Raw genomic sequence first — 13,737 nt, 5'->3', positions numbered from 1 at the left:
AGCATTGCATGGGACCCAGCACTTGGCCTTGTTGAACCTCATACAGTTGACCTCGGCCCATTGATCCAGCCTGTCCAGATCCCTCTGTAGACCCTCCCTACCCTCAAGTAGATCAACACTCCTGCCCAGCTTGGTGTCATCTGCAAACTTACTGAAGGTTCACTTGATCCCCTTGTCCAGATCATTAATAAAGATATTAAACAGAACTGGCCCCAGTACTGAGCCCTGGGCAATACCTGGGGAACGCATTTTTGATTTATAAATTATTTCAGTGTATTTTGTAATGAAAGAGCTAAATGGACATCTGGAGGGTGTCTGTCTTTACTGTGTTATGATATGATTTTATACATAGGCATATTTGACAGTTTGGGATAGGGACTACCCCTTGTGCAATTTGTAGTTATGGTGCTTGATTAGGTTGTCATCTGTTTCTGAAATAATGCTTCCACAAGGAAGCAGAGCGCCAGGCAGCATAAATGGGAAATGCTATAAAAATGGCTGTTTTCCTATTATCTCCTGGCCACCTGTGGTGATGCAAATGCTTTTTAAGGAAATAAAGACACTGCTTGCTTTCTGCTGAGTAGTAGCAGATGGTGGGACTTTGCAGGTCAGCTGGAAGAGGAGTTAGCAACATGAAGACTTTACTTAATTTTAATTTATTTGCACTGTTTATGCCAGTCTGAAAATTAGTAGTTAAACAGATTGCAGACAGACTCCTTTCTCAGAAGTCAGAGAGCCAAAATACCAGTGATCAGTTTCCAGAGAACAACTTTCCTAAGAATTGACTTCAGCTAGGAGAACTTCTCTTCCAAACTGCAGCACAAAGCTGGCAAGAGTGCAGCATTTTTTCAACCATACTTTCAATGCTCGGGAATAAAATGTGTAAGACTGAATGTAGTCCCATCTTACCAAATTTGTCACGGCAGTATGTTGGGGGTCAGTAACGAATAAAACACTAAAAGTTAATGAGTGATAATTGTGGAATGGGGCAGACAAAAAAAGATTGTTAATCTGCTGTCTTAATCTTTGTTTGTCATGTAGGTTACCATGGCAGTTGAGTGTGGCTAAATCAAAGCCCTTATGTCTCCTCTTCTTTTTCTGTTGCCCACACTTTGTGACTCTTTTGTGGTGAGCAACTCTGAATATTCCTGAGAGTAGTAAAATGGAAACAGTTGGATTATCACTGGGCTAAAGTTTTTTTATGCTGTTTCTCTGCCTCCTTTTTTTTTTTGTTTAATTTTAATTACATATTTATTTTATAATTGTTACATCTGGCCCTTCAGTCTTCTAGCCTTCTCTTTTTCCTTTTTCTTTTTCCTTTCCAGTTACTTCTGGTGATGCTATGGTATATACTTTCAACTGAGGTATTTTATATGTAGGATGTTGTTAGGTTTTCATGCTTCTTTTCGCAGAGAACAAGCTTACCTGCTTGTTATTTGGAAGAACTGCTTTGAGAGGTACATACTGGATGTTAAGTGTATACCTCCTGTTTAAAATTTTCAAAACCATTGTGCATAGGGTGAAGGTGGTGGCCACCCTTTCACCTCAAGAGTTCTTTATACTTTATGACTTTCTGTGCATTACTTCACTTTCTTAAGAAAGGCAGTCATAACATAGTGTCTTTTCTAGCTTGGAATTGAGAATACAGTGAGAGTTGAATTTCATATATTGCATATCTCTGTGTTTTCAAGCTGAAGTTTTTACAGTAGTAATAATCACCTTTTCAAAGGGAATAGAGGTGAAAGGAATTTTCTAACAAAATTGATAAATTTGAATTTTCCAAAGAAATCTGAATCTAAACTTATTGCAGAACTGTGTCAGTGTAAGTGAAAACAACACCTGATGGAGACGCTTCTTGCCTCAGCTTAGAATTTCTGGAGAGAGTGAATGAGAAAGGGCACACTGTCGGTGATCTAAGTAACAGCTGATAACCTAGTGGTCTTGGGATGTGGTCTTCCAAGTGGGAGTTCAAGTCAGATGTGTGAAGAGGCTAGATCTTGAGGTTCTTCTGTTTCATAGAAGGTTAGCCATCGTTCCCTGTTCCAAGGAAAGTTTGTTGTAAGTTCACCAGTTCAACCTATTCAGCTATATTGAATGTAGAAGTTATTGGAGAATAGGAAGGCTAAGACAATAACTCTGGAAATGAATGAGAATAGATGTAGAAATCTGAAATGTAATTTCCTGATTTCATTTCCTCGTAAGGCCCCTAAATGGCTCTGTTGGCCTCTCATATCCCCAAGATATGATGTTGAATCCTGAGCAAAGTTTGATGGGATCAAGCAAGTTTGTTCTGTTTTGTTGAGGAGGTTGAAGTCATTTCATGGAAAATAAATGTTCCATGTTTTTTTGACGAAGTGTTTTTAAATGAATTGTTGAGGCACATCATTGTTCTGAAAAGAAAAAAATCACTCAAGTAAAATGCTCATACATCAAATTTAGTTCATGAGGATAAAGTGTTACTTCATGCATATATTACAGTGTTATGACTGAGTTGCTGGTTTTCAGCTTTGGAAGGCATCTGTGCTCACTAATACAGCCATGTTTAATCACTGCTCCGGTTCTGTCAGTGGTCAGACAGAGTTTTGTTAGTGAACTTCTCAAAAAGTAAACCACTTTCCCATTCTTGATAGTATTGATTTCTTTATTTTAAAAACTGCTTAAAATAAAGCAGTCTCCTGCTGATAAGGGCATTCTGAGGTAGTCCAGCTCTAATTTCTGGAGCTAAAACCTTGCTTCTCCAATTAACTATTTATATGCAATGAGAACATGCAATTGACTTTCTTTCATTTTAGAGCTTGTATACTTAGTATATTAGAATGATTAAACAGAAATGGAAGAAAATGGAAAAAAAAATTCCTTCCATGCACTTGAAACAGTCTAAATGACAAGCAGTTATATACAAATGTGGAACAAGCTCATTGGAGCTTTTAACCTGGAAAACACCTTCTGAGTCGTGGAGTCTGGCCCCTCCTTACCTCAAGTACCATAAAATAATGTAATTCCTCTACAAGTGTATCTAGTTTCATCTTAAATGCAGTTATACTTTTTCTTCTTCCCGTTGGAAGGCTGTCTGCATCCAGACTGATTCAATAAGTTGGAACCTTCTTGTAACTACCACTCTGTTTACTCCTGGACCATTTATACCTGTTCTGTGGACATGCCAACCCTGGCGTCCTCCTTTCTTCAGGATAACTTTCAATGTTTAGGGTTCTAGTGAAAAATTGTTCAAGTTTACTATTTGAAAATAAATGCCCTGCAAGATAAGGCCTGATTCTATCATGGTTTAATACAGGAGCTATCAGAGAAGTTAGTACCAATTCACTCTATCATAAGAAAGTTTAGACATACTGCTAATGTGTTTCCTCCGTCTACTGCTGTGCTGAGCTGAAGAGCAGAGGCTACTCCTTATATCAGTGTGCCCCACCTTTCCCATCTCACCATGCATGATCTGACTGAATGATTTTTTTTTTCCTTTAGGATTGTCAAAATACTTCTTGTCAGATTTTTTTCCTCCTGGATTCTCCCATTGCTAATTCATGTTTTTGTAATCAGTTTGGACAGATGTGTATACCTTTATTGCTGTTTCACCTCTATCTCTCATACCTCTTTTAAGCATTTCTCACAATGGCTATATTTGCCCTTTGAACTGGAAGCAGATAAACAGTTGATTAAAAACCAAAGTGGCTTTGAACAAAAGGTTGTATTACCTGCATGTCTCCAGGATCAACACAGCTGCTAAAAGCATGGGTTCAATGTTGCATGTGATATTCCTACAGTGAAGGATATACTAATCTCTAATTCATTCTGTGGCCCGGGGAACATATCTGGTATCTCAGTGTGAAAAATGGGGACCCCTTTTTTGAAAGCTCAAGGTCCACCAGTATGCCTTCTGATGTTGGCTGTGGGTCTAGTTCATGGCCCTCATTCTGGGTCCACCAGCCTCTTTCTAAATGTCATTTGCTAGAGGCCCTTACTATGAGTAGCTTACAGCATTGGCTTCCATCTTTAAAGATGAGAAGGAAATCATATCTTTAGCTCAAGAAGTGAAGGAGCACAACTAATATTTAATACATTATGTACCTGAAATGTAACACTGTGGTACCCAAGAATGAAAATGTGTTACAAAAAGCCATTCTTTGTGCCTACTGAGAGCTGGCTAGGAAGAGAGTGAGTTAAACTGCAGACCTGACTCTCTGTGACTCTATTATAAATGCTAGCATCTATAAGTGGTAAAATGTCTATTGATTAGGTAACACCAGATCCTGCAGGCAATTTTCCTTGCCCATGTGCAAATGCTCTGCAGTTTTAAGAACCAGTGGAAAGTGCTGTGCAAGGATGTGTGGGAATGAGAACTCTTCTTGACACTGTGTTTAGTGCACTGGACTCAAATAGCTTTAAGCTTTCAGCCCAGGAATGAGTCTGAATAAATAAGCCTGGGATCATTCATTACAAGGATATATATAATTTTTTTTTTTTTTTTCACAAAAAAGAAGCTCTTTAAACACTAAATAGTGGAATCTGAGCAAGATGAAATGGAAATTCCAGATGTATTCAAAGCTTGATCACGGTAAGAGTATTCACCAGCTGTACTTAAGATGATATCTGGTAAAAATTGCCTCTGAAATGAAAAGATTAAAGGAGAAAAGTTGGATGTAGAAATCCAGGTTCATGGATGCTTGTATTAAAATTATTAATGATAAAAGCAAATCTGGATTTTTTTATTTGGATTATTTTATTTGTTTTGAATAGTACTTCAACATCATAGAATTAGCTGCATATATCTTTCTTCAAAATGTTCCAACAATCATGCAAATTTATGGCATTATCAGATTTGGAGAAGGAGAAATGAGGTGGGTTATATATTAACTGACAATGAGCTAAAGACAAAAGGTAAAAAGGATTAGATTTTGGACAGTATCTTGAGTGAGTAGGAATTAGGGCATTCAGATGATTAATCTCTTTTGAAGGGCACAAAAGTGGAGACAGGGTTAATCTTTTCCCATTTTAAGTGTAGTTCATGGACTATCAACTTGAAGTCCAGACCTTCAGACTGCCTTTCTGTCATGAGGGGGTTTCATATTTCAAATTTTTTTTTTTATAAGTTTGCAAGTAATCTGAATGTAGCTGTTGTTAAATACCTTGTTTATATGTTGAACATGGATACATTTTGGTTATAGTGCAAGTTCCTTCAAGGCATTTTTGCAAGTTTACATTTACCTCTGTAAATTTGTATTACATGGTGAGTCCTTCTCTATGCTGAATAGTGAATGAAAAGAATCCCAAAATAAAAACTAACACAAACCAAAAAATACTGTCTTTTATACTCGCAATCAAATCTCCTATGCTGGGTCAGGAGTTGGTTATGGAGTCGGTGATGTCTTAATTTATAACTGTTCAGAGTTCATATGCTGTAAATTCTATCAGCAAGAACATAGGTACTTCATATTTTATTACCCTCATATTGTATCCCATCTGTACAATAATTTTGAGACATACCATGGGGTTTTTTTAATACATCTTAATTCATGTACACTAATTGTACTTCAAAAATTTGTTTTTGACATTATGCTGTATCTTTCAAGAACTGGCATGGTGAAATTCTACAGTCTGTTGTCTTCTGGTTTATTGCCCTATAACCCTACATGTAATCCCATTGAAAGTCTACTGTGCTTACCCAGCTACCCCTCTGTAGAGCTTGTTCTTCCTTATGTTCCATGGACTATGTAAGTTAGCAGAGTGGGCAAAAAAAATTGTTCTTGTTTTCCTTGGTGACTTTTTTTAATCTTATTTTTCTCTGTGTTTTTGAGATTTGGATGTTGAAGAAACAAGACAAAAAGCAAAATCCAGAACCTTTTCTCTTTCTTTACACAGTTATGTACAGTACTGGAAATCAGTCAGAAACCCAAAAATATCCTCTAACATATCCTCTAAAAAGCTGGAATTAGATAAAGGCAAAATACTAAGTTAGTGAAAGAACTGCATTAATCAAGCCTGTTTGGATGTTCAAATGCAGTAGCATAGTAATGGGAAAAGGTTAGACTTTTCAATGAACATTGAGTTCCTTCACAGAACTACATAAAGAACCTGATGTGATTTCATTTTAAGGTTTTTATCCATTTATTTTTGCCTTTATTGAAGGGTCTGTCTCTGTGACTGGGTTTTTGCCATGTTTTTCATGCTGGAAAGGTCCAATGAGCTTCCTTTGACCCTGACTGTTTGAGACACCCTCTGTAAACCAAAACTTTCTGCTTTATAACAAGCATTTGTCTGTTCTAAGTTGTTCTCAATAGAATATTATTGCTCTTATCACAACTTATTTTTAGGCAAGTGGAAGTATAGTCACATAAAATACTGATTATCCCCCCAAAAGTGTTGAATTATTTTGTTCTTTCCTCTGCATGTCTCTTCAATGTTTAATATCTGTTGAGGGGGGGAAAAAAGTTTTAATCTAAAAATGAAATATGCATCAGGACAAATATATATTGCCAATGTTTTACTCAGGCAATAGCATAAATGAAGTGTAATGAACGTGATATTTGTAACGATATTAATGTGTGATATGACCATATTTTCATCCTGTGACTTGATTTTTTTTCCCCAGTTTTGTGCTACAATATTTGCACATTTCCCAGTCACTTACTAGGATACTCATGAAGTTGCTGTGATTGATCTCTATAGACTTTAGAGTATTAGAAAGATTTAATCACAAGGGGTGCATGTTGATTCATACAGGGAGTCACAAGCATAACTACTTGAATTGTGGTCAGCTGAAATCTTTCTGTTGGTTTAAAGCATAAGTTTGCCCTAGTTTTCATCAGAGCATCTGGATGTCTCCTACTTTTAATAAGTGAATCAAACTCAAAGCTATTGCATAATAAGGATATAATCTGATTGGAGCCTAGAGGTTTGAGAACACTTTTAGCTGTTGGGGTTTTTTTTTTAATTTTATTCTGAAAGCAAACCCACAGTTTTAGCTCCCTGTCTATGAATATGAAAATGTAAATGACAAAAACAGGGCTGAAAAGAATAAATATCTCAGTTTAATTTATGCTGAAATAACCCTGCTTCTTTTCCTTTCTTGTGCATTTGGTGTAAAAAGATCACATAGTGCATGGACTGAAATATTTTTCTCTAACCTATAAACCAGCCATATGTATAGAAGTACAGTCATGAGGGACAGAACTGGTTATCTCTCTAAGGAAAGAAGTGGCAAAGAGTTCCTCATGCTCAAAAAAAAAGTGCTGAACTGTATTCTAGCATCTCATTGTGCTGTAAATAGTTAAAAGTTTGGATTTTCTATTGTTAGTAGAGATAATTCCAAAACTGAAACATTAAATTCTTTCAATATATATTTGTTATGTTTAAGTCTTTGTCAGGAGATGAAGAGCATAAAAACAAGTCTGCCTTGCTATAGGGGTGGGTATTGAGCTATTTGTGTTGGAAACAAAAGCTTTGATATTTTGAGCTTCTCTTTCTATATTAACTTCTCCACTTTTTATTTATTTATTTATTTATTTATTTTTTAATTTACCACAGCAAGACCAGCTTTATACCTGGGCTGCAGTTAGCCAACCCACACATTCGTCAGATTACATCGAAGGAAGCTTTCCAAGGAGAATTCCATCTGTGTGGCCCCCACCCAAACCTCCAGATGAAGAACAAAGACTCAAAATTACAAAAGAAGGTATAGTTCTTGGACACAAACAAGATATATGTATGGCATGGGTGGGAGCTGTTGTCCTATAGAATCCAAGATGTAACCTTAATATCTTAACTTCTAATACTTGATTTTGAAGATCTTGGATTAGCATCAGAAATAATGTTAGCTAGTGTAAATCTCATTAAAAATATTCGGCAACAATGCATGCTTTTTGTTAACAACCAAGATGTGCAGCTGGCATCTGCTGACTAATAGATTTTACCAGGTGTTGTGACCTTTGCTCTTTTCAGTTTACATACCTTCAGAGCCATGAAATATGGGTACTTTTCTCTTCTTAAAAATATGGAAAACTTCAGAAGCCCACTGGTGGTATACTGAAAGTTATTAGAGTGATGTAAGGTATTCCTTTGTGGATTCAGCAGTCCCCTGCTGACAGAGAGGTAGAAAAAGTGTATGTGAAAAATAAATTGACATCTTGTTTATAAAGTCAGTTTATCTTAAAATTTGTGAGGTTTCTGTACCAGCCAACTTTCTGAAATCTTTGGCATACTCATTAAAAGCTTTGTTTAAGCTGAGAATTAAAAAAAATAAAACCTCTCATAACTGACAAAGAAATTTAGAAGGGAAATTCAGACTCTCTTCTGTTAGTAGTGTTGATGGGCAAAAACCTCAGGTTCTTGGAGGCTTAGCTTTGCGTTAGTATTCAGTAGCTCTCAACACTCTTAGGCTGCATTCATCCCCATGATCTCCATGGAGAGCCACTGTGTATTTTCAGATTTTCCGTTTCCTACCACTCCTTTTTTTCATTGCTCAGATTTGAAGAATGAAGGTATTATTTCAACAGATCTCTTTGTATTGCTTGTAGGCTTTGAGTGGAGTTAATTTCAGATTTGCTTCTCTTTGGGCCTTCTCTACCACTTTCTCTGGAACATGAGCAAAGTATTCCTTGCGTGGACACCATTTATCATGGCAACACTTCACTTTTACTGGCATCAGTTATTCCAATGTTCACAACCAGAATAAGTGATGCCAACAAAAATGCAGTACTGCTATACTATTCTTTTTATGCTGTGACTTTTACCAAAGCAGCTCTATTAGTGGTCAAGGAAATATTACTGCATCCATCTCACTGATGCAATTCAGAGTGTGGAACGCTGTTGGACTAGTCTAGTTTTTATGCTATATTCAAGGAAAGTGCTGTCATATGTGGTAGTAGAATTCATTGCCATGTAGTCTGAGAGGAGAGGTTGGGTTTCTCAACTTGGAGACTTAGCTAATGGATGTGTGATCAGGATATTTATGAACATACTCTGCACTGGAAAAACAAAAGGGTGAATATTATTTTATTTTGAGGTTTAGCTCAGCAGAGGCTGGTGCAAGTTAACAACAGTTTTGTTGCTCTAAAATCTAGAAGAACATTGATTACATAAAATATTTTGAAGAGTAAAGATTTTCACCATTTTTACCAATTTGGAAGAGTATTTCTACTAGAGGATAATAGTGATAATTTTTAAATTTATTAATTTTATACATGTTTGGTTTCAACTCTATGTTGTTTATTTAATAATATACCTACTACATGGATGTAATGTGTACAGTACTTGTCTATTCCTTATCTCAGCCACTGCCCTCTCAAAACCTGCGAAAATATTAAGAAAATAGAAGTAAAATGGAAAATTGTGCATTGAGACTATTTCTAAATGGAACATAAATAGTTCTCAAAATTTACTTGAGGTGCTGACACTTAAAATTAATGAAATTTTGGGGTTTAGTGTGAATTTGCACTGCAGAGCATGGAGGGAAAAGGAAAAATTATAATTGTTCTGAATACAATTCAGGTAGATAAATAATTTAACTTTTTTTTTTTTTTTTTTTTGATTGTTCACATGCTTGCCATGTGGAAGAACCTGGAGGTGAGTGATGTTTCATGTGAAGCCTGAAGGATAAACACCTTCCCCAAGATTAGTAACTAAATTATTTTTGGTATATATGCCTTTGAAAGGTGAAGGGGGCAAGCATTTTTAAAAGGGTTTAAACTACTGTGCATAGAGTAGCTGTATTTTGCATTGTATATAATTACTGCTGTATGGATTAAACAGATACAATATTAACATTAGAAACAATGGTTTATAAAATGAAACACATTTTAGACAGAAGTGTTGATCCACAAGGGAATGCACCAGGTTACTTTCATATGTAGAGTCTTTATTTTTATTATAACAGTTAGCATGAGGATGTTACTAGGCCTTCAAGTTTTAAGGCAAGGGGAAATTCTGCAAGGTCTTAGGTAATCTGTTCCTAAATTAGCAAAGTAGTTATTAATCTCTTTAATATAGTATATATTAAATAGTTTTGCTGTGTCCTTTGTGTGATGTGTGTGGTGTTATTGCTGTGAGGAAAAGGCTATTGGGGGGGATTTGGTCAGGTTGGTTGGGGTTTCTTTTAGTTTGTTGCTTTTTTTTTTTTTTTTTTTTTTTTTTTTTTTTTTTTGTTTTTTTTTTTTTTAGGTTGGCTATTTATTTAAAAACTGAAGTTTGGAAGTACCTAATATGAATTTGGGTTCAAGTCAGCAGGTACTTATGCCAAAACCATTTTTCAGTTCTGGATTCAGAAAAGTTTTGGGACAAAATGAGTCAATATCACCAATAAGATCAATGTATATGCCACTAATTTTCTCTCTGAACACCCAAATTCTGTTTCTGTCACTTCTTATGGTATTTGACTCTACCACTCTCACACTCCAGCACATTGCCTGAATCTAAACACAACAGGGTATCTGAAATTCAATTACTTTAATCCTTTGCTGATGATACTATTCCACTTAACATATAGGAAAATGCAAGTATGCAGGCACTAGAGCCCAGTCACCCTGTCTCCCATGTGGTTCTCTAATCACCTGGGCAGAGACTGGAAGTTTATACAACTTCTCTTGTAGAATGGAACAGTCCAAACACATTAACTGTCTGTGTGGGTTTACATCCCAAAATATAAGTTAGTCTCTTTAACAAAACTGGGCTTGTCCAGACATTTATTTCCTTTGTTTTATGAAAAATGAAAAAGAAAAATAATGTTTGGTTTGGTTTAAAGGAAATGTTTCGTTCATCATATAGCATTTTTTTCCTTTCCTTGACAATTTTTTTTTTGTGGTGGTGGAGTTTGGTTTGGGATTTTTTTAATTTTGCTTAAAAAGAAAAAACACTGTTAGTTTGGTGCAAATAGATTGTATTTAGTGAATTTTGGGAAACTAACTTTAAAATTAACTGCTCATATCACCATGAACCCTTTTTAGAACAAAACCTGTCTGAGGTAAAAATAAGCTAGACAATTCAAATAGTTAAATATATAGGAGCAGCCTGTGGCTACTTTTTAAAGAACTTTTGAGTAAGGGAGGTAGTTTGTGCCAATTTACATAATAGGAAACATTACTAAGTTGTATGTGTACAAGGATTGTCCAGTACTAGAATGCTGACAAAGAATAAAACCTGGTGCAGCAAAGATTAAATTAATCTTAGAGTTTCTCTCAACCATACAGAAATCCAAGATCACGTACGCAGGCCCTGGGGAGATCACCAATGCCCAAATACTAGTGAATTTTCCTGGTTTTGCAAATCAGTTGTGGTAAGGTTAGCCAAAAATTTCTGTTCCAGATAATTTGTAAAACAAATATCTTACAAGTGATTAGTTTAAAAATGCTAACACTCTTCCCTTTCTTCAGAAGAGACATTAATAGCTTTTATGGGAAAATAATAATTCACTGGGTTTGGTGGGGTTCTTTTGGTTGCAGTAGGGAGTGAGTGTTCAGTAAATTAGTAGCATCCTGAATTTTCTGCAGTGAATGGACTTATCTGAAATTCAGCAACAAGGCATGATTTACCCATACTAAAAGCTTGTCAAACTGAGAGATGATGAGTTATTTCCTGTTAATGACAGCCTATCCTCATCTAGCTTTTCATGACTAGGAACAATTCTGTCAGATGAGACTTGAAATGCTGTTTTAGTAAACAATTAAAAAAGTAAAAAAAGTTGATGATTGTTTCTTTTTGAGGGGTAGCCTTGCAGCATAACTGCTACTGGCAATGAAATTTCCCCCTTGTATGTCTTGCCTCCCAACAGCTAGGATTGTCAGAAAGCTGTGAGGAGGCCAAACGTCTAGGAATTATGAGTCCAGAGGTTCTGGACCACAACTGCTTCACTCTTCTGGTCAATAGATTTGTATAGTGCTGTAGAGTGGTACCCTTAAAAGATATAAGGAGGATGTGAGATGCACATGTTCTCTGGGCAGGTATAAGAAAAATATTTTGGTTTCTTGTCCTGTGTTCAGAATTAGACTCTGACCAGTTAAAGAGGCATCATTAACAGTAGCTACTAAGCTGGTTAGAGATCTTCGCACTGTGTAGCTGCTGGGTGGTTTTTTGTTTAGGCATTTTTTTTTTTCTTTTTTCTTGCTATCTCCTATCAGGCAAGGAAACTGAGGCACAGAGAGGTTCTTTAAGGTCAGAGAACAAATCTGTAGAAAGGTCAGAGTCGAAATGAGAGCTTTTAATTCAAGCCCTTGCTTTAACTACAAGAATCTCTCTCTTCCACAAACAAAAATAAGTCTTTGTTATTCTCTGCAGTGGCTTACTGAAAAACTTGAGGGTCCTGAACTTGTGTTGAGTTGTTACATGCTCGTGTAATTTCCAGCACTAAATCTGTTATTTTTTTTATCCAGCAGGCAATCAAAATACAGCACTGTAGAAACAATGCAGGAATGTACAGTACATGTCTCTCACTGAAATAAATATTAGGCTTTTTACAATGAAGGCTTTCATGTAATTTCTTTTGTACTTAGGTTTGGTTTAAATTGAAATGTTTTCATGAAAACAGAGATCTCAAAGACTAGTATTTGCAGAACAAATAATTGTTATCTATGTTTTCAAATAAGAAAGGGATTCCAGTTAGGGAGTGGTGTTATGTTTTGATGCCCATTTTCCAGATAAAATGCACAGATAAAATTTCTTAGTCCCACTGCTATTTTATTTTTCATTGTCACAGTGATAGTTGGAGATCTGTAGTCCCATTTAAAACCCTCATTCTGGGAAAAATAATTTTTTTCTCTCCATTTAAAGACAGTAACTAAATGAAGGAATGTTTAGATATTAATTAGTTATTCCAAAGTAGAAAATAATTGAAGAAGGTACTGCTAGAATGACATACTGCTGTTTCATTTTTCAATGTAAATGAGTAACTTGGTCAAAATTCAAAATGTCAAATTAATGCTGTTTCTGTGCCCAAAAGGCAGGGTGTGGAATTCAGTACTAAGGTGAAGAATTATTTTTGTGTCCTCAGCTTGAACATCCCCAGTTCTGGGAAGCTCTGACTGTACACTTCACAGTAAGTGTACAGTCCCAAACCATCCCTTTGTAAGGTTGAGATGGTGTAGACAGTGAATAATAAAGCTAGGGTGAAATTGCAGTTTCTCAAAATGTATTTGCAATAGTGAGGTAGTGAGGTTGATTGCATTCAAGCACACTTTTAAAATGTGAGTTTAGATCTGTATCACTATCTACTCTACTGTGGAAATCTCGAATTTTTATGTAGGGCAGAGGAGGGCTAGAAGAAGATATGAAAAAGACAGCATACGAAAAAAACCCGCCGACAGTCATCATCCTGCTCATGGGTTCTTTTGGCCTTTAGTGAACAGATACAATCTGCAGACCTTAAGGACAGAAATACTTCTTAATGAGAATGGGTGGAAAGAACAAGCATGAGAACTTTTCCTTGACATCCTAGGGAATGTATAGAATAGAGCTATAAGTAACTATTTTTATTTGAATCAGAAATTTTGACAAACAAAATAGACTTCTTTCAAGTTTTATGTGCTATGCATTTAAGATTACAGCATTTAATGTTGAGTCATCATAAATAGATTGCAAATTGAGATCAGGTTGCCTTTATTTATGCATACCTGTTCGTTTAATTTTCAATGGATAATTTGGTAAGTGGGACAGTTAGCATTGTTTTCTTTTAACTCCACCCTCTCTTCATGAAATTCTTAATGTGTATTTGAAAAGATCAATGAATTCTTCTTATATAGA

The 13,737-nt window shown here is 35.8% G+C and overlaps 1 protein-coding gene across 1 annotated transcript in view; it reads left to right on the top strand.

Annotated features, from left to right (window-relative positions):
• FMN2 (formin 2) overlaps positions 1-13,737 on the top strand; it is a 160,227-nt gene that overhangs the window by 24,431 nt on the left and 122,059 nt on the right. Inside the window, exon 3 of the mRNA XM_035900268.1 lies at positions 7,537-7,684. Within this exon, the coding sequence (XP_035756161.1) occupies positions 7,537-7,684 (148 nt within the window). The remainder of the gene's footprint in view (positions 1-7,536; positions 7,685-13,737) is intronic.

The sequence above is a fragment of the Egretta garzetta genome, unplaced genomic scaffold (genome assembly GCF_000687185.1).
Source record: "Egretta garzetta isolate BGI_Z169 unplaced genomic scaffold, ASM68718v1 scaffold248, whole genome shotgun sequence".
NCBI lineage: Eukaryota > Metazoa > Chordata > Aves > Pelecaniformes > Ardeidae > Egretta > Egretta garzetta.
Note: the sequence above shows the minus strand (reverse complement) of the source record. Positions and strands in the feature narration are given on the sequence as shown.